The sequence below is a fragment of the Falco biarmicus genome, chromosome Z (assembly GCF_023638135.1).
Source record: "Falco biarmicus isolate bFalBia1 chromosome Z, bFalBia1.pri, whole genome shotgun sequence".
NCBI classification, from domain to species: Eukaryota; Metazoa; Chordata; class Aves; order Falconiformes; family Falconidae; genus Falco; species Falco biarmicus.
This window is the reverse complement of record NC_079311.1, coordinates 16,917,963-16,939,193: the sequence shown is the minus strand read 5'-3', so window position 1 is coordinate 16,939,193 and position 21,231 is coordinate 16,917,963. Positions and strand designations below refer to the sequence as shown.

At 44.7% G+C, this 21,231-nt stretch overlaps 1 protein-coding gene across 1 annotated transcript in view; it reads right to left on the bottom strand.

The window, feature by feature from the left end:
- ELP1 (elongator acetyltransferase complex subunit 1) overlaps nt 1-21,148 on the bottom strand; it is a 31,816-nt gene extending 10,668 nt beyond the window's left edge. Inside the window, exons 1-24 of the mRNA XM_056324110.1 lie at nt 20,919-21,148; nt 19,332-19,484; nt 17,526-17,607; nt 15,493-15,573; nt 15,065-15,150; nt 13,775-13,874; nt 12,790-12,880; nt 12,186-12,309; nt 11,437-11,527; nt 10,731-10,961; nt 10,257-10,427; nt 9,576-9,675; nt 8,745-8,927; nt 7,846-7,952; nt 7,239-7,342; nt 6,358-6,411; nt 6,168-6,273; nt 5,401-5,513; nt 4,600-4,673; nt 3,900-3,978; nt 3,555-3,634; nt 2,521-2,661; nt 1,364-1,449; nt 658-806 (exon numbers count right to left, since the gene is read on the bottom strand). Coding sequence (XP_056180085.1) covers nt 658-806; nt 1,364-1,449; nt 2,521-2,661; nt 3,555-3,634; nt 3,900-3,978; nt 4,600-4,673; nt 5,401-5,513; nt 6,168-6,273; nt 6,358-6,411; nt 7,239-7,342; nt 7,846-7,952; nt 8,745-8,927; nt 9,576-9,675; nt 10,257-10,427; nt 10,731-10,961; nt 11,437-11,527; nt 12,186-12,309; nt 12,790-12,880; nt 13,775-13,874; nt 15,065-15,150; nt 15,493-15,573; nt 17,526-17,607; nt 19,332-19,484; nt 20,919-21,068 — 2,736 coding nt within the window. The 5' untranslated portion in view covers nt 21,069-21,148. The remainder of the gene's footprint in view (nt 1-657; nt 807-1,363; nt 1,450-2,520; nt 2,662-3,554; nt 3,635-3,899; nt 3,979-4,599; nt 4,674-5,400; nt 5,514-6,167; nt 6,274-6,357; nt 6,412-7,238; nt 7,343-7,845; nt 7,953-8,744; nt 8,928-9,575; nt 9,676-10,256; nt 10,428-10,730; nt 10,962-11,436; nt 11,528-12,185; nt 12,310-12,789; nt 12,881-13,774; nt 13,875-15,064; nt 15,151-15,492; nt 15,574-17,525; nt 17,608-19,331; nt 19,485-20,918) is intronic.
- Nucleotides 21,149-21,231: the final 83 nt, after the last annotated feature.

The following is a 21,231-nucleotide window of genomic DNA, read 5'->3' as shown; positions in this document are numbered from 1 at the left end:
CTAACTTAAATTACCAGGATCTCACATAGACTTCAGCAGTATCTAAACACTGGTGACATTTAAAATGCAAGACTATGTATCATTACCAAATACTGTTTTCTATTAGCTATTATCATCTATAAATTTGCAGCTATAAAGCTGATCAATTTCCCCACAACAAAGGTCATAAGACCTGTTAACATTAATAGGGTGTTTTAACTGATGGACAGCAGGCTCTGCTGCAACATTAGGAAACTCTGAAGATTGTGAAGGGCATTTCCAGTCAGAGATTTCAAATTAAATCTGCTGGAAGATGCACACTATTATGGCCACCACCAATTAAACAATAACCAAAAGTGTACAGAACTGGGAATGCTAAGGCATGCAGTCACAACACTTCTGACTGCAGTCCCTCCCTTCACCAGAGCTGCTCTGCCGTGTTGCTCTAGAAGAGCTCTATTTCACCCCGAGCAGAAGTACTAATTTGCTAAAGAAATATTAATGGATGTAGAGACATGATCCCAGCATCATCCCAAGCACACACAGGACTTCTGAGCAACTGAATCCTGCCTGGGTAGAGAGCTGTGACTAATAAAACATGTGGGCTGATCTGCAGACTACAAAGAACCTTTGGGAAAGCAGAAAAATAGTTCCCTGGCTGGAACTATAAGCCAAGACCTTTTGAGACTTTTCTGCCACCATGATGACTAAGTCAAAGTCATATGTCCCCAAGGAATAATCATACAATTCATTGACATCCACAAGGAAAAGCAGGTACTTCAGTGCTTCTTCTGCACTCACAGCTTTGACATCTTGAGCAATGCTTTCTGTAACAAGATAAAGTGTACAATCAGCAGTGGAACCCTGCTCTGAGGGAGGACGTATTATCAAACACATCCTTGACACCAGATAGGGACCATCAAACTAAAGGCTTATGCAATCTTCCAAGAGGGGTTACTTTGCATTTCCTAGGCTACTACAAGGACCAGCTCAAGCATAGTAACTTGTCACTTGTTGCATACTTAGCAAGTCAGAAATATCAGCACAGAGTAAAAGCAAAATTTGCCAGTTTAAGATATCAGGACCCAGAACGGGAACCTCCTATTCCATGCTGGGGAACCAGAGTTCTGACTGGAAAGAGAAAACAGCTCCAACTCTGGGCCATCTGCTGACACACCTAGATAAAAGGATGAGTTGAGGGCATGTACAGCAGTGTATCTTACAGCAGATATGTTGCTGCATTAACATACAGCTAGTTTCAAGCACATTTTTCTGACTCCATGAACAGCCACCTTTAAAATAGTTTTCAGGGTGAACCATGTTAACAATGAAAGCTCCTGCAAACCACCCCATTTTCAAAACTTTTGAGTTCCAGATACAAAACCTCGAAGATCATGAACCTTCTGGAGAGCAATTTCCAGTTCTGGAGGACTTTTTTTTACATGTGCTGTCAGTATTGATAAGCAGTATCTGAAGAAAAAAAACCAAAACAACAGCAAATGAAAAAGTGAGAAGGCAGAAACACTGCTCATTCCTATTTTAGCACAGTTTGTGCAAGTTCTAGCTTACATTTCATTAAAAAAAAACCCAAAACAAACAAAAAAACCCTACTCAGGTATGTCTATCTTTTTACAGAATGGCAGGAAAAATGGGAAGAGAACGGAATATACCACAAAGGTTTTCCCTACTCAACATGTCTTCCCAAACATGTCACAAGACTGGAGGTGTGTTCTCAGCAGAACGAGCTTCCTTACCATGCCAGCCAGCATAATGGAGAGAGAACACCTCTCTCTGAAAGCTCAGGTAGCTGGACACAGTTTTCCAATTGAAATTTGGCATGAAAATGGTCTTTTTATAAGATAAAAGCTTTCTAGATTATTTCCACTTTCATACATTGCACAGGTACTATTTCAAAACAGCTTTCCCAGCCAAGGGGATGCTTTGTTTTCCAAAATAGTTTGCTGAAACTGTGCAAGTTTTCAGGGTTCAGCAGCAACACACTGTTGCCCCTCTATCCACTGTTTCACATACAAGCTGCCAATGGTTTAACACTGCTTCACTAACCACTATTATTATCCTGTTTTCCCACACTTTATCCTTGTCCGCTGTTGATTCATCCAAGGCAGATGGTTAATAAAAAAGTACTAATTCACAAATATGCAGAAGATTTACAGAAGTAATTCAGTCTCAAAATGGAACAGCTGAGAACTTTCTGAAAGACCAGCTGCTCCAAAAAGACAGCATCTCCTTGAGATGACAATCTTGCCCATGTCTCTCTGTCCCCTACACCACACAGATGGCTCCTAAATTGAGTGTATTTCTTAAACTCTCGTAAGCATCCTGCACCTACTAGTTTAATTCTTGTAGTAAAAAGTTGTGCTCATTAGATGTTGTGGTTTTCAGGACAGCATCCTCAGCAGAGGAAAGGTATGGTGGTGTAAGCTTTGTGGAGCACAGGCTCACGTCAGAGGCCCTGAAGCAAAATAACTGATGTTAAGGGCAGCTTCACCTTCTGCAATGAGAAAATAAGAAGATGCTCACTTTTGAGGGTCAATGTGTTCCATGGCAACTCTCATCACATCACAAATGAGGTTTATTTTTTTCTGATCAGGATGTTGGCGTGGTTGAGCATTACTGCTACCATTCAGAGATGGGTACATAGTCTTTGTGAAATCTTCTTCTCTAAATAAAAAGAGATGCCATGAATACCAGCATGGTCCATCACACAGCCCAGCACAAAGAAAAGAACATTAGGAAACACAAATATATGCAGAAAATAACTACTCAACAATGTAGCTCATATGTCATTCAGTACTGATACACAACCTGCCACACTACTAGGAAGTTCTCCAGTGTCTTGCGTCCACCCCAACTGATTCTCAGCCAAAACAGGCATTGAAAAGAACTGGTCAGAGCAACTACTTTAGCTGTACAAATAATCAGAAGACAAAACTTTTCAAGATACAGTTGTTCTACTTAATTCATTACTGAGATGCTGAGCTCACAGCACTTCTGAAAATTAAGCCATTTGCTTTTATTTCTAGACTAAGATTTAAGGTCAGGTCAAAATTTAGAAATAAAACAGAACAGCTAAGTGATAGCTCCAGTTCCTAAACAATTACTTACCTCATCAAGCTTGGGAAGTCCTGAAGCTACCAAGGCCATAAAGCCTCTTGTCACTCAACCTTTGAGAAAGAGGTCAGGGGACCTAAATTGGGAATCTAAGCAAGTACCTTAGCCTCAAGGCTTCAGATAAGCAGTGCTGTCTTGCTACTTTATGAGGGAACAATTTCTCTGTTCACATTTATCCCTGTACAGCAAACCAGAAGACAAGTAAAAGCAGTCAGATGATGTACTAATCCCTTGCTGGAAAGGTCTAATAGGTGCCTGCACGCTGGAATTCCCAACAAGACACACTGACAGTCTCTGAAACTACTGAGCTTACTTGAGTCTTGATGACCCAACATGCCAGTTTTCTGACTCCTTGCATGCACGCTGAAGAGCTGCCAATATTTTGACAAAATAATGTACCACCACTGATTACACGTATGCTTCCATTTACAGATTATACTCACTTCAGTTCTGTGAAAAACAAGTTGATATAGTTCACAGAATCTATTTGCTTGATAAAGGTTTCTGCATTTTCCAGAAATACCTGAAATGAACAGAAAGTACTACTACTGTTATTCTGAGTAAGTACATTAAGGACAAGAACTAATTCAAAGACCTTCTATGAATGTACAAGATGAAGAGATGCTAAATATGATCTGCGTGCAGAGGATGCAGCACTGCAGAGCAGCCACCTCTGCTCAAAGCAGAACCGACAGCACCACCTACTCTTTTAAGCCCACTGTCCAATTTCAATGGATTCCAGGCTAGGTGGATATGGAAAATAACGCAACAAAAGTGGGCATACTTGCCTTGGGGTTGTGGTCATAGAGAAGATTGAGGTTGATTCGCAGCTTCCTCATACATTGAAAAGCTTCCTTGAACATAAGCCTGGAGGAATGAATCAAGTGGGACAGTTTACATAGTGATAGGTACAGTATTTGCAAACAAAGGCAACCGACTACAGGTAAGCACAGACCCCCTGGGAAGGGAATATCCTAGGCACTAAACTGTATAGATTGCCTTTCAGAAAAAATGTGCAAGCTCAGTCTTGTTCATTGCCAGCCTCTGCTGTGGGACAGTCCAGCATACCAGGCTGAGGAAGCAATACAGGCCATGCATTATTTTCTTCTCTTAAAACAGAGAACTAAATTTTAATCTAATGGACCAACTTGTGTTGCAGAAAACTTTAATGTAAATCGATTGAACAAATGAAATACAAAAACCAGCAAGCTTCAAGTGATTGAGATGTCTGGAAAATGGAGCAATTGAAGATTTCTCCCACCCACACAGTCTCAGCACACATAAACCCTTCAGCGGTGAAGTGAGGGGCAGCTTGGACTGCTGAAAGCTGGGCTTCTAGCTGGTAGCCCCAGAAACAGTTTCATTCACACTAACAAATTCCTTTGAGTTTAGCCTCCCCTTGTTCTCCAGCACAAAAGAACTAGCCCAGCCAGCCTCCAACAGCTCAGACTGAGGGAGGGAAGACCAGAATACACCAGCGACATTTACCTGTCTAGCCACTTCCGAATCTGGGCAAGAACCAGAGCTCGGTGGTGAATAGTCTCCAGATTTCCTCTTGGCATCTATAATGCAAGATTCACACAAGTTTTTATTTGTAGTTACTCTGCCTACACTGAAGGCAAAATGAGGACTGGCCCATTTTCTAGGCCTGTCTGCTACTTGCACGTGCATGAGCCTATTTGCTCACTTCAAAGGACGTGCAATTTCAGCAACTGCGGAAAAATATCCAGAAATTCTCTCAGCTCAAAACCATTCCTTTCTCAGGAGGCTGGACTCCACTCAACCAGCAAGACCCAGAGCAATCTGATCAAGCTTTCAGAGCCCTGCTTTGAGGAAGATGTTGGGCTGCACACCTCCAGGAGGTGCCTTTCAAATGACAGCCTCCTCCATTCTGTGAATCTCTGTTGGTTCAGAAGAGGGAGCTCAGCACTTCACAAAAGCTTAGCTTTTACGCCAAGGCTAATGGAAGGCTGGTAGCAAATACAGCAAGTAGTAAGAGGTGAGTCTGAGATTCACTGTGAGAGGCCACAATATGTAGCACTATGCTACCTCAGCCATTAGGAATCTGAACAGCCCTTCCCTCTGTACATACCCAGCTGCCTGCGCTGAACCAACTCCCACAGGCACGCTCAAAATCCCTCCGCATCCACCCAGGCAGCTGGAGATTTGTGAGGTGCTGTGCTGCAGCAGTACAGGGAAGCAGCTTTGCAGCAGTACACACATTGCTTGCAGGTTGGCCAGCTGCCCACCAAGATGGCCCCTCTACATCCCCTGACAGCAGACACTGACCTGCAGTATGACCTTTGTGTCCTGGGGCACAACGGTGACGATACGCGAACCTCGCTCCACCTTGCACAGGGTCTCACTGTTGGGTGCAGCACTGCTCAGACCGGCCTGAAGGGCTGAAGACAGCATATTTATCAGCACACATGGCACGCCACAGCACAGTGCCCCAGTCAGGCTTTCCTATGTGGCCCTGAAAAGTCATACTGGACCAACCGAGTCAACAGCAGTGATCTTCAACAGTTCCAGAAAGGAAGAGGACCTCTTAGTGCTAAGCACTGCTGTACACAAAGTAGAGACATGGCCTCTGCACAACGAGATCACAAAAGGTCAACAGAGCAGATGAAAGGAGTGCTGAAAGGTGTGAGGGACTAGTAAGTTCTTATCCCGCCTTTCCCAGGGTCCTCATACCTCTCATAGCCAGATGCCACCAGAATCCCTTCTCTACCACACACCCTCAAACAGCACATGGCCCTTTCTGCTTTTGGATGTGGAGGGATGGGAGAGAATGCAGGGCTAAGCTACTGAAAACAGTGAAAAGACAACTACAGGACAAATCCTGCTCCCTGGAGGGAGCATGTGATACAAAGTCAGTTCCCCATGCTCCTTGCTCTCTGACAGATTTCTGAAAACAGCTCTCTTCCTCCATCTCTTAAGCACTTGCTCTGAGTGACTCAATACAGCAGGTTTAGATGTGAAAAATGGGATCATCTTGTGGTTACAAGAAAATGGCCATGAGCTGCCAGCAGCAGGCAGCCAGAGCTGGCACTTACCTTTCACTGATGTGTTCTTCAAGCAGAAGCAATGACAGGTGTGGGAGTTGGTTGTCACCAACAAAAACTCATTGCATGTTGCAAATGAGGTGATGTTGGAAGCGACCTGTAGGAAAATGATGAAGTTTATCACAGTGGGACAGGAAAGTTGTCTTTGGCAGAGGAAAAGGAGGGGCAAAAACTTTGGTACCTCAACATCATTAACAAAAAACCGGCATCGATCTGTGAGGCCCAAGATCACCTCCTGTGAATAAAAAGGATGACAAGTATAAGCTATCAGAGTTCACAGCCTTCAACGTGTTTCACAACACTGACTAGCACTGGATTGAAGTACCTTATAATTAGGTACTCAGTATCTCACATGAATTACTTGGAGAAGCTGGACAAGAAGTCAAGCAACCTCTATACCAGCAGGGCTTTACTTAAGAGTCTTTACACACTTCTGGCTGGAAACCCAGCTTGGTCTACCCTGTAACAGAAACTGCACAGTAACAAAATAGAATCAGAAATTTAGTTTTCTATTCAGCAGTGTCTGGTCCAAGATACCAGACGAAAACCATAGTACAGAGCAGAGCAAAGCAACTCCATACTGCATTCACCTGGATGTATGCTGAAGGAAAGAAACCGTGAAACTACCAGAAAAATAGCTTGTCATTCCTTAAGCTGTTGTAACTACCAAGAAGCCATCACCAACAGGGAACATCAGAAGTAGGAGATCTGCAGTAACCCAATGCAAGCCATATTTGTTAATAGGGTAAGTTCAGATAAAACAGAGCAAAAAGCTACTTTAAAAGAAGACTAGGGCAGTGACTGCTGGAAATTTTAAATCTGAAATTTTTCACTCTTCAATGACATTCTTCATTGTATTCATAGAATGAGGAGATAGGGTGTTAACTGCAAGCCATCAGAAATGCTCTAGAAGACAAGGGAATATATGCTCTCAGCTCTGTATAGGGCCTTATGAAGAATGCCATTAAGAAGTATCATTGGACCCTGGGCAGAGGATCATTGTGCACAACTGATACAGAGAACAACAGAGTAGGGAATTTTATCTCTCACAGTCTTACTTACTTCATCACTGATCCTTGTGATAGAAGTCTGCATGCAAGGGTAGGGGAACCAAACCGCAGAGCCACTGCTAGTTTGCCAGGGCTGAAGGACTGGAACAGAAGCCTCTAAAGAGCAAAGAAGATCAAACCGTTTTCCAGCCAGTCAAAGATTCAGACATTACAACCACATGACATGTATTTCAAGAAAACTAGAGCTGGCAATAAGCTACACTATCTGACAGAGAAGAGGAACGCTGACACAGAAGTCCAGGACATAGCAAACAAGAAGGTGGTAGCTTCTAGGGGCTCAGCAGCACATTTATTCCACTGTGGAACAAAAGAGAAGTGCTGAGGATGTGGCAGTCAGTCAGCACTTCTGAAATCACTAAACCAGTCATCATCTTTTCAAACCATAAAGCCTGAACTACCATTCTCAACAACATGAACAACTTCTTGACACAAATCACTAATTTTGGCCCATTTCTGGGAACAGAGGGAGCATGAAAAGCAGAACCAACTACCAGCAAGAGTCACCCGTATCCCTGAAAGACAAATCATCTCATTAAACCTTTTCAGAAATCTCCAATAACTACGTCTCAGACCAGGTACTTTAATAGGGCCCAGCTTACCCCACAGGTATTTCAGGATCTGTCCATCAGCCAGCTGGAGAGCTACAGTTTTGGTCACTGGACTGCAGCACAGGCTGATCACTTCTCCATGTACAGGCACAGACATCCTGAAGCAAGACACAGAAGACAGAGAACATCAGCCACAGGAGATACACTTTAAAACCTAGAGCCTGCATTTCTTGTGGCCAGATGGACGGATGCGCACCTCCAGCATGGAGGGATACCTTGCTCACATAAGGATTTTCTGCAGTCTTTTCACACCTAAGTCAGCTGATACTGGCACCACAGAACACCAGCAACTCCAACCAACAGTCATTTGCGTAACTGTGCTAGTCACTGCACACTTAAGACACACAGCAAAGCCCACACTTCTTTTGTTCTAATCTACAGTTCATATGCAAATCAGCCTGTCTTTGCTGTGTGAGTGCTACAGAAAGCAACTCTCAGGATCCCTTTGGGAAGCAGACTTCTGTATGCCAGCTGGCTTTCTTTTGTGATCTGGTTCTAGTTGAACTGATCCCACAAAGCCCAGCAGGTGAGAAGAAGATGGAGTAACAAGCACTACCAGTCCCCTTCTGGACATTGATAATGGTGGACAAAGGGTAGAATGGAGGAATGCAGTTCCCTTGAGCGCCTGGAATTCAGAGGAACAGAGACATCCTGTACTGACACAGGCATGTAGCATATACTGTCTTGTCAGGCTGCATGTAGGCACTAGGATTACAGGCAGGTGCTGACCAGTTGGCAGGTTCGTGAGCTGTCTGATTCTCCTGCAGGAAGACAGCAATTTCCCCAACCCACAAACTCCAGGCTGCATGTCTACTGAGAGACATGAATTCCTTCTAGGCACTGTCCAGAGGGGGTGTCAGACTTCACCCACAACTGACTGATCTCTGTACCTTAAATTCAGGCACTCTTCTTTGGCTCCAGCCCCATGAGGCACTGCAGTCAGATGATGAAGGACAGACTGAGCAGTATGCTGACCCTGACCAACCACCAGGAAGCTGTCATCTGGCAGCCAGGTGAGAAATCGCAGTCCCAGAGGATTCATCACTTCGTTGTAGTCGCTGCCCACATCAACTCTGTCACAAAATAAAAGAGACTGGGAAGCAAATAAAATCTGATTTCAGTAGGCCACCTCATGGGAGAGGCAAAGATCTTCTTAGGCACAGCCTGGCTCTTCAGACACACAGCCTGGCTAGGAGGGCTCCAGTGCACAAACACAGTCACCCAAAGCATGAATTCTGCCACAGGCTGGGCTGGTGACGAAGGATGAGACCCAGGGAGCACCATTTGTTTTTCCCAGGCAGTACTGCTCCCATGCCAACTGTGTATAGGAACAACTACAGAACAGGGTGGGGTTTTTTTATTTTGTTATTGTTCCTATGCCACACAAGCAGCTCTGTCACTCAGTGTGCCATGATCATGGGCCTGGGCACTGCACAGCCATTCCTTTCGCTCTGGGAGGAGCACAAAATCCAACACCACAATGCCAAGAGCACCAGGCACAGTAAAGGCTATCAGGACCAAGACCTCATTCAAAGGCACTTCTCAAGATAAACTGCCCACTGTGTCGTCCAGTCCTTAGCACTAGTTGCAGCCACAGTGTCAGCACAATGAAACCCCTTTATCTGACAACCTCTTCAGAATCTTGAGACAACTGGTCAGAGGGGTGACCTCTAAAACATCCAGCCAGACACTACTGTTACAGTGTACTAGTTCTACATTACCTGTAGGTTTTATCCAGATATGGTGTTTCCATAGCTGTTTTAAATCCACTTCCACCCACAGCTCCAAATCTGACAGTGGGGTCATTCACTAAGCTCTGCCCTAGCAAACACAGAACAAAGCAGAGTTTAGAGATTCTGTCAAAAAAGCACACCCCCCCGCCCGATCTTCATTCTTATAAAAAAGTAGATGTTACAGGAAACTCCTATGAAAGTCAGAAAACACCATCCCTACAACAGCCTCATCTCACAGCACACTGAGTATTACACTGTATACAGCACTGCTTTGGGAAGTGCTGGCTGCCTCACATACACTCTAGGCAGCTGCTCTCAGACATTTCCAGTGTTAATCAGTAACATGCCATCCAAACAGAGTACACAAGATACCACCTGCTGCACTTTACTCAAGCCAAAGCTGGGCTGGGGAATATTAGCAGCATAACCACATATGCTTATGCGCTGAATGCTGGCTTCTCACAAAGCCAACACACCACCAAAATACTCCTCTGCTACCAAAACTACTGGAGATAAGAGAACTGAGCTTCAGCACATAGCTGAACCAGATACATCTCACTCCTGACTCCTAAAAGCTTAAGCGACCATCACCCTACTAGTCCCCCAGGGTATTGCTGTCAGGGACAGAAGGCTGGCTGCCTTTAGCAAGACAGTGCAACATGCTCTCACCATATCTGTACACAGAGATCTTGTTATCAGCATCCAGGACAGCCATGTCTCCACTACGTTTGGGATCTGTGTGAAATGCAACCTGATTAACAGCCTGTTGGAGCTGGAGCTCATAGGTACACATGGGTGGAGGCACCACAGCATGTCGGAATGCTGTGACAAGCACTTTATCTGTGGAATAAAAAGAGAAAAAACCCACCAGCTGTAACACAGTCCAAATGCCAGCGATGCTTTTGTTAGTAGGAAAAATTGAAAGTAGGAACAATGTCACAGGAAAATACAGTTGCCGTGCTTTTAGCAGTTAACTCCATTGAACCACCTCTGAAGCTTCCATCAATTACATGGTGTCCCTCATAATCAGCTTTGTAGATAAAAGAGCTAACAGAAGAACTACCAATAATCCCATCCAGACTGCATCCAAAGACTACGCCACCTCTTCTGACCCTACAGCTGTAAAGCAGTCTCACTGCTTACCTCCGTCTATGACAGCCACATTTGCCACATGCTGGCTGTTCTCCCCCATCCCATGGTCTGTGGTCCAATGCCAGTCATAGAAGAGGTAATGCCAACCCTGGCAGAGTAGATACAGTCTGTATGGGTTCTCTCGGTCCCACAGCAGCGACACCAACTGATTCTTCTCCAAGCTACCAAAATGTAGACTTTGCTTCAGGTACCAGTGATAGTTCCCTGTGGTCCACAGCTGAACTATAGAAAAACAAATGGTTACTACAGACTGCTACTTGACATCCATCTCAAACCCTCCCCACCACCACTGCTCTTCTAGGGATGGCTTAAGTGCAATGAAAATAATAATCCTAGCCTTCAGCACCCAATCTGTGTCATACAGCACCCAGCAAAGCCCAATAAGAAAACTTAACAACAGACTTAGTGCAAAAGTCGGTCCTAGAATTCTTTGAGCTCTCCTTGGGAAAAGGTACCCATGTTTTACCAGAGGCTCACACACCTTTAGCATCCCATTAATACCTCTTCCAGTTATCCAGTTATAGCAGCCTGGAAGATGCTTTGAGCTCAGGCTGAACTATCAATTCTTCCTGACCTGCACATGCATCTCAAAGCTGTAGGTAAGCCTCCCCATTGCCTCCTAACCTGCAGAGAATACCCACTGCCAACCACATCTGCAGGCAAGTGTAAGAGCCAGAGCCTCACACAGTGATCTCACCGTAACTGTTTGGGTTGGAGTTTTCCACCTTCAGGTCTTCCAGCCATATAGCCAGGATTGTAGAATCTGCATTCCAAAGCAGTTCATTAACCTGCAGAAACAAACACAGCTCTTAGTGATACTGTTGCTTCTGTGTAGGGTGGGTATGCTTGCAATTGATTTGCAAGACCATGAGTTGCTCCTTATTTTTAGTAATGTAAGGTGCATGAATTAATATACTAACATAGCCCTCATGTACTGCAAAGCTCCCACTTGAAGCAGAACCTGTCACAGTGGTTCCACACAGCTGAAGAGGTGATACAACTACAAAAATGACAGCAGTGTTCTCTTTGCTTTCCTTGGCGCTGAGGAAGCATCTGCCAAAAAGGCCTCTTGGCATCCAAACACAGAAACTGAAGTACACCCTAGCAGTATTTTCTCACTTCCCTTGTTTGGGATAATGTATTTCACCTTACTCTTGCACCAGCTGACATCCTGAACAGTGTTTTTTAAGCATTTGCCTTGTAGAAAGTATACCGAGACCAGAACAATCCCTCTGTATTGTCTCTGAATTAAGGGCCTGCAGAGAGCATTGCATATTCTCCAGAGGCTTCTTCACTGTTCTCTTTTCAGGTAATTTTTTTCCATTAGGACCAGCACTAAGGGTTAAGTTAAAAACTTCCTTCTAGAATCTGGAAAAGATCTAGTCCTCCTCCCCATTACACTCCAATTAAATAAGTTAATAATAAAAGCCCAGACACAGCACTTACTTTAACCTGCCCTTTCTGGAACGGGAGGGTGAACTCCCCATGAAGAAGTCCGTTCTTCTCAAAGAAAACCACATCATAGCTGTTGTTTTTTTCTTGTGTGGATGCTATCAGGTTTCCAGAGGGCCTTAAAAAAAGAGCCAAATGAAAAGTGATTGTTCACCTAATCACTAGCTGTCATTTTAAAAACACCAATCATCTTGCATTTTCTCCAGAGACATGAAGAAAAGGGCAGCACTGTTCAGACAAAGTCATAGGTCCAACACAGATATTTTCCAAGGCTCATGATATGGTCAGGTGAGCAAGTAAATGTCAGCACTGGGAAAGGGACCTGTAATATTCCTCTTTATACAGTTGAGTCCAAAACTGCTTGACAGTGAGATTTTGCAAAGAATCTATCCCTTCTTCCCACATGAAATGCAAGTACAAGGTTTCTCAGGGTGTAAAGGGCTACCCTTCTTCATGCTGGATCAGGAGGAAGCCTTCTGCGAGTTTTGGGAAAAATAAAGAAACACAGGAGAAATGAAATTGATGCTGACCAAAGACTGTGACCAGGGAATAAAAAGCGACACACTGTGGCCAGCATGCAGACTGCTTTGCTACTTACCTCCAGGACAATGCTTGTTCTAATCCTGAGACAGGCTCACTTGTTGACTGCAGCACAAGCTCTCTGTTCCATACTCGGACCTTCCGAGCACCTACAGGTTGAGAGAGCAATGAGACAAACATCTAAGAAAGCACTGGGAAGAGACTTTTCTAATTTTATGAGAGTAGGAGAGCAGATTTTGATGCACATGAATAAAAAGTTTTCTCTTGCACACCTTCGGGGTAAAAACTTAATTCTGTCTCAGGCACTTCTCCCACAGTAACTCTGTGACTCTAAAGGAACTTAGTAAGAATTTCAGTCTGGTGTGGCTCAGTCATAGCTGTTTTCCCCTCCAACTTTCACCACAGAAATGTGAAAATCAAGTGTAAGATCCTCTCTCATCTGAAGTACTGAAGGCAAAAACCCAAACTACTTAAGGGCAGTGCAGTCTCATGCAGGTCAATGTGTTGACCAATAAATTTAAAACTGTTAGGTAGTATTTATCATGGAAGTCACACAATTGCAGCCTTACAAGAAATGTATGTGCTCATCATCTCTTTGGCTTTAGGGCAAAACCTAGGGAAAAGTATTACCGGTACCTAAACTAAGATGTGCAAGGCCAGACTGCTAGGATGAGGCACAGTGGCTACGGCAACCGAAACAGATTCATCCATTTGGCACTGGGAGCCCATCAGAGACTGCTTAGGGTTTAAGCAGTGATTTAACACTGGTGAATGAAGAGTTCAGGTAGTAACTACCCAGTAGTAACCTCTCCTCGCTTCTCACTGGACTGAAAACCAAATGGCAAAGAAAGTGTTCAAAAGAATGTGCCTGTACAATGCCTCTGAGAACACCAAAACAGATACTAGAGCAGTTACCTAGCCGAACTCATCCTTGCTTCAAGTGGCCAAGAGACCATGAACACCAGCCAGTTCTTGCCTTGCCTAGTTTCTGCTTAAGAAGCCTCTGACACATATTGGCATTTCAAAGAAGTTTGGTCCCATACCTGTCTCTGGACAGACAGCACTCACTGCAACAAACTGCCCATCCCCTCTCCATGTCACCCGAAGCCTGCCGTCATCCCAGGATGAAGTAGGTGACACTTCCTAAAGTCACACAAAAGAAAGTTGCATCAAAGATTGGGAAGGCAACTGCTGGTTTTGTCTAAACAGACTGTATTGCTAAGCCAGCTTTTTTAAGAGCCTTGGCATGAAAGTAATCCATTAAAAAAATCTTAAGGCTGCAAAGTTAAAAATTCATTACTCAATGTTATTTTAGGAAATCCTAGAATTAAAACTGTAAATCCAATCTGCTCCTCCTGCAAGTGCATATGACTGTCTTATTCACATGATCACACACTATCCTTCCCCTCCACCAGGGTCTCTGCTTATAAACCAGCTGTGCATAAACTGGACCCAAGGGTGAATCAGGGTTCATGACTGATGCCTGCAGTCACATCCCCTAGGAAGGAGAAAGGCATGCCATCCAGGCAGTCTGTATGGCAAGACAGAAGCTGGGATGAGAAGTAGTGATCTTCCAAGCAAACAGGTTCTTCACAGAACAACACAGGAAAAAAACAACTCAAAACAGAATGCACATAAAGAGGCAGTTGTTCAAAGAAAGGTTTAACTTTGTCAAACTAGGCACATTGTCCCAGATACAGCCTAGCCTCATCCCGTTCCTACTAACAGTAAAGCTGGAACAGGCCACATTTCATGTCTCTATATTCCAGCCTGCCAGGTTTCAGCAGGACAGTTTTAATTTGAAACTTAAAAGACAGTGGAGTGTTTTAGCTACCTGATAAAAGTGTTAGACAAAGGAGCGAAGAGCCAAAATGTGTATGTCCATGGAGCTGCCTCACATGACTGGCGATGCTCAGCAGCCCAAACCCCTCTATTCTTGCCTTTTGGGAGCTCAAACTACTACTAATTCTGCTCCTCTCAGCCAAACAGCATGGTATTTCTCTTGGTCATACGAACAGTTCAATACATAGCACACATTCAGCAAAATCTGTTCCACCAACTCTTAAATATGGCTTTACCTCTGCAAGCACTAGTGCTTGCAAATCTTTCTTTCAGCTCTGTACAAACAATCATAAGTACTCTCAGCTGCTGCTTGAATAAGGAGAAGGACAAACCCGCTGGATTTCAGATAACAGAAACAAACAGAAGAAGCTTATGAGGACAACTACCAGAAAGGTGCTGGCAAGCTGGAACCACAGGAATAACAGAAATTCCCTTTACACATGTTTTCCCAGAGACAGCATGGACCTAACATAAAAGAACGAGTACAATACCGTCTGTTTGCGATGCGCTGCCTGTTTTCCCTCTGATCCATGAAACTGTGTTTCCTTTTTACCCCAGCCAAGAGCAACAAACTTTCCTGAAAAAGAAAAAATCATTGTAGTGGAAGATTTACAGCACTACCCTGTACCATGTAGTAAACACTACCACAGCTCCAAGACAGCCACAGCTTCCATTGATGTTTAATTCTGAAAACCTGCAGGAAATTCACATAGCCCAGGAAGTCCTCTAGTTCAGGAAACTTCCCTGAATTTACACTGACAAGTAAAATATTAGGGTTCCCCCATAGCTGCCCAGCAGCATTAGTCTAAAACGTCTCCTGGGCCCTAGTAAGTGCTCAGCTCCCTTTCTTTACTTTCTATGTGCTTACAACACACCAATGACATCAGTTTGAACAACTTCATTTCAGTGCACCTCTCACCTTCCCCAAACTCATCTTGGTGGATCTGCTTCTCAGTAATTGGTTCAAAATCCCTTGTCATCATGATGAGTGTTTGCTGACCTGCAGGGCAGATGTTAAATACAGCATTGGTAATGGTATCTCCAGCAAATAAAAACTTGATGTTCTCCTATTGTTGTGTCATGGACTTGAATATAGAAATATTTCTAATGGTTATATGATACTGAAGAGAACACATCCTTCAAAGCAGAAAATCTCAAACTGGAACAGAACACTTTCAAGTCTCTCTCTTCAAAAACATGCTTCCTGGCCTAACCTTAAAAAGTTCTTTCCACATTCAAAATAAGCACCTGGCACCGTTAAACATTTTCTCTCAAGATATGAAAGACAAGGTGATTGGGAGCAGCTGGCACGGGTTTATGAAGGGAAAATCGTGCCTGATGTCCTGATAGCCTTCCACAATGAGGTGACTGACTTGTGGACACGGGGAGACCACTGGATGTCATTTATCTTGATTCTAATATGGCTTTTGATACTGTCTGCCGTAACATCATCATAGACAACCTCATGAAGGACAGGATGGATAAGGTGACAGTGAAGTGGACTGAAATCCAGCTGAACTGCCAAGCTCGAAACCTTGCTATCAGTGGCAAAAATTCCAGCTTGAGGAATTCCATCAGTGGCATGCCCCTGGACACCAGAGCCAATGTTTAACATCTTCATTAATGACCTGGAGGATGGGACCCTCAGCAAGTTTGTAGATGACACAAAATTGGAAGGAGTAGCAAGTACACCAGAAGGTTGTGCTGCCGTCCACAGGGACCTTTTCATATAGGCAAAATGGGCTGTCAAGAACCTCATAAAGCTCAGCAAGGGAAAAAGCCGGGTCCTGCACCTGGAAAATAATAATCTCAGGCACTAGGACAGATTGGGAGCCAAGAGGCTGGAGAGCAGCTTGTCAAAAGAAGTGGCCTGTGTTTCTTGTGGGACACCAAGTTGAACATGAGCTAGAACTACACCCTTGCTGCACAGGTGGCCAACCGCATCCTGGGCTGCATTAGGAGTGTTGCCAGCAGGTTGAGGGAGGTGATCCTTCTCTGTTCAGTGCTGGTAAGACATATGTGCAATGGCAGCTCCAGTTTTGTGTTCCCCAGTACAAGGCAGACAAGGACATAAGTCCAGCAAAGTGCCACACAGTTGATTAATGGCTGGGAGAATCAGTCACATGAGGGCAGGCTGAGAGAAGTCAGGCTGCTCTGGAGGGAACACTAAGGGGGAATCTCATCAGTGTGTATAAATCTCTTATGTGGAAGGTGGGGTACAGTGAAGGACAGAGCCAGACTGTTAGTGGTGCTAAGGACAGCACAAAAGGCAACGGGCACAAACTAAAATACAGCAAATTCCATTAAAACACAATAAACCAAATTTTTACTGTGAGGGTGGTCACAGACAGGAACAGCATGCCCACAGAGGTTGTGGGGTCTCCGTCCTTGAAGATACCCAAAACCTGACTGTGCATGGTTCCCAGCGACTTGATCTAGACAATCTGCTTTGAGCAACGGGGTTGCAATATTGATCTCCAGAGCTTCCTTTCAACCTCAAGCATTCTGTGATTCTGTTTTGCTTGAGGCTAACTTTATTTGCTAGGTGAGACACATCTGTAGCCGAGGTGAGCCTGTGACGTGTGTATTTCCTACAAAAGGATAAGAAGTAGTTTTTTTTACTAAGAAATCAAATGGGGATATAAAGCAGAAGCCTTTTATGTTTTAGAAGCAAGATTAAATATACTTCCTTGGAAGGTCTGAAAGACTAATTACGGTTCTGTAAAACCCAGGTTTTTGGGTCTGAATAGCTTCTGCCTGGACTACCAAAGCACCTCACGAATCATTAAATGGAAACTCACATATAGGATCAGGTGGGGTTTTTTCTCTAAGCCCGAGTCCAAATTTCATAACTTTGCATTTTGTCTCTTCTATGTTAAACTTAACTGTGTTTTACATTTTGGCCATAATTTGACTCCTAAAGGCAGAAAGTTTACAGGCTGTTGTTGATACCTGTTGCAAGCAAAACAAGCTCTTGGTCAGGACTCCAGCTCATGGTACTCAGACCACTGTCCACACTTCCAACGCATTCCACCTGCAAGACCAAAATCAGATCACAGAAGTGCAGAATACTAGTGCAGCACCATCCCAGCAGAAAAGCAATCAGTCACCAAGGCAGGGAAATCCCTTCCTGCTTAGAAAAGTCACAAGTCTTACTTTACCCTTTGTGTTAAACGAAACAAAACAAACATTTCTACTCAAAGATGGTTCCAGAATGTTTACGTATGACAGCCCAGGTAATCTAGAGATTAGGATTTTCCACGATACACAGTTTTAGTAAGAGCTCTGCTCTGCAGCTCTCAGTCTTATGTCAGTATGTATAAAGTTAACACTAGTATTGCTGAATCAGGTCTGTGGTTACATTGGTAAACATACTTAAATCACAAAACACAGACATAATAGTTCTTTCCTAGAGAATTCCAATGGGCAGGTAAGGGACACTATATCCATTAAAACTCTGACCAGCTTGCATGCGCTGAACTTGATAACTGTATATAGCTGCACTAACTTCAAAGTTCATGAAAAACTGGGCCAGTTTTACTGGGCCATTGTGAGTATATAAGCAATAGCAGTGAGCAGAGAACTTCTGTCATGCATTGTTACCCTGATTTGCGAAAGGCACGGAACAGAACAATTGTGATAAGACAGCCAGATGATACCATTCAAGGAATTAAGCTTCAGTGTCACAATCTTTACAGGTAAACAAAGTGGGACTGAGCACTGGTGGGCACAGTAACTGTCACTCACATGCAAAATGTTTCAAAACAAGCACAGTAACCTTCAAGACTTCTTTCTTGGTGCTCAGATTGCACCAGAAAAACTTTAAAATTGAGAAAGTAAGCCAAAAAGGCTTGAAATAAAGGATCTCAAGTTAAACCTCAACTCTGACCCAGAAAGACTGCAAGACAATTCTCAGGTACCACATCTTTTGTTAAACTCTATTCCCTTATGACAAGTTTTAAGTTGCAATACGGGATGCATTTTTCAGGTACAGCTGATTGTCTGTTTAAGTGGTATCTGCAAATGAAACCCAAACAAGAACAAAAACAGGTGAGCTGCAAATAACCACAATCTGACAGCTAACCCAGACAGACCACTACCATCTCATGCCTACCTACACCTGCACTGTTGGGCTGATGCAGATTTCAGAGGGTGCTGCTGTGGTATGCAAGAGTCTTGCTGAAGATTGTACACATCTGACACTGAGGAAGGAAGAGAAAGCAAGGATCTCAGTTCCTGCCATGTTTACTCAGCTAAGATATTTTGCTTTCCCTTTGGTGTTTTCTAGGGCTTTTTATTCCAAATGTTATTCAAATCACAACACACAACATTTTATCCTCTCTTCAGTTAAGGCATGTCAGCATGATGTTCTGTACTGACCGATAATAATAAACAAGGTAGCTACACTATGAGTTATGAATGGATTACTTTATTCTGTACCTAGTCTCAGCAATATCCTATTTCTGAAAGACTGTCTAGTGGAGCATGTGCTGCTGGGTGTATGCAACAGACCCCTGAGCAAACATACATTACTAGGGCTGTGGACAGAGAAGTCACCATTTCAGTTCTGGTTCTTTTACAGAGTGTGTATTTCGTCCTTAATCCTGCTCAAAGCTCCCACAAAAATCAGCTCATCTGTTCAGAAAAGGGAGACTAATCACAGCTATGTAATATACAACCATCCCCTGAAGAAATTAAAAAGTGTCATCCTTCCTTTTGAAATCCCTCAGTATTGTTGTGTCCTTCCTGCCATGTTACCTGCTTTGTGCTGAGATTGCACAGTAGGATGTCTCCAGCTGCTGTAGCAACACACACACACTCCTGCTCTGGAAGATCTTCAATACCCACGATGCAGCCACTTCCATCCTCGGGCATGAAACCCTCCGCAGTCAAGGAAACTTCTCTTGTCACCTTGACACAGAGAGGCCAATCACTTATTAAGTACATACCACTGGGATTTTTTCAGAAATGACAGAGTAACATCCATGAGTATATTTCACCGTACTGCAACTGCACAAAACATTACACAGCAGAAGTGACTATGCACATAGCACCAGGGAACAGACGATGTGCAAGTATGTATCTTCACTTTAGCACTGGAAACTGTGAAAGTCTTCTTACATTAAAGAGTGCTAGACAGACAATAAGAAAACTCAAATAAGGGAGCAAATAATAAATGGCAATAGTATGACCTCCAATTTGTCTTGCCATTGATCTTTCAACCCCTTTTTCAATACTTCTTCACACAGTGTCAACATTAAGAGGTAAATGGGTAGATGTCCCAGTACTTTTAAAGGGTCATTGAGACTTTACAGACGCAGCATAAAGAAATTAAAAGGAAAACCATTTGGATGTGCATTCAAGCACAGAACAACAAGAAAATTTTAGCTAAACTAGCTGTCTCTAGCTTAGCTGCATCAATGTTTTACACATCCAGTCATGTGGAAAAACCCCACAGTAATAAAGACCAGAAGTAATGCCCCCTGCCAAAACAGAAAAGGAAGCTGACATACTTAGCAACTTCAGATAGGCTTCAGAGGTTTGGTTTTTTTCTAATTCTAGAAAGATTTCAGTTGATATGACTTCACAAACAGACCACAATGGAATTTTCAGAAAACACTCTTTCTTAAAAATGAGATTCCAGGAAAGCCCAAAAGTTATTCTGTCAGCTAACTTCAGACCTGCACACACTGAAGGAGACGCCTCAAGAGTTGCATGGTGCTTCCAGAGAAGGCGCTGCAACAGTTCTAACAGGAATTCATGGCTCAACTGCACTTTTTTTCTTTAGCGATATGTTGGGGCTTTTTCCCTACAGCACGGTGTCAAAAGCTTCCTCACGTACTCTTCAGTAGCCCTTTGCCTGTTTGCTTCTATTTTGCGAGTTGTGTCTCCGTTTGCCAGATTAGGCTGAAGATCACCACAGGAATGACCCCCGTCAAACACGACCCCCCTCCTGGAGGCAGATTTAGCATTTTAAAAGCACAGCAAACTGCTTCAGCCACCCAGATCACCGCGCAGCCTCAGAGCCCGCTTCCCCGGCACCCTGAGGCAGCGACAGGCGCTGGAAGGAGCCGCAGGAGGCTCTAAAACCCCGCCACCACCGTTACGGACAGCGGGACGCACCCTCGGGCAGCCGCCACCCCCCGAGGCGGGCACCCACGGGCTCCCGCTAAGCGGGGCCCAAAGGCTTCACCCCAGCTTTGCAACGGGCGGAGCAAAGCCGCCCCAACAACACGTCTGCAGCGACGCGCCACAGCCGACAGGCACGGGCACGCTGCCCCGAAGCCACAGCCCTGACAGCGACAAGCGGGCACGGCCCCCGGTGCGCCCGGGGGCGGCTCTCACCGAGTCTCCGGCGGGGCCCAGCTCCAGCAGGCCGTACTGAGAGCCTACGAGCACCGCGCCGCGCTCGGCGCTGAGGCAGAAGCACTGAGGGGTGCCCAGCGAGGCGGCGGAGCGGCGCCCGCCAGTCCGCAGCAGCCGGAGGTTCCTCATAGCGGAAGGGTGCTGGGCAACGCCGCGCTGCTCACGGCGCCGCCATCTTCTCTACGGCCGGCGGGCGGGCTGGCGGCGCCAGGGCGCATGCGCGGGGCGGGCACGGGGGCAGCCCGGCGGCGCGGGCTCGCTGCGCGGGGGGCGCATGCGCGGGGCCGGAGGA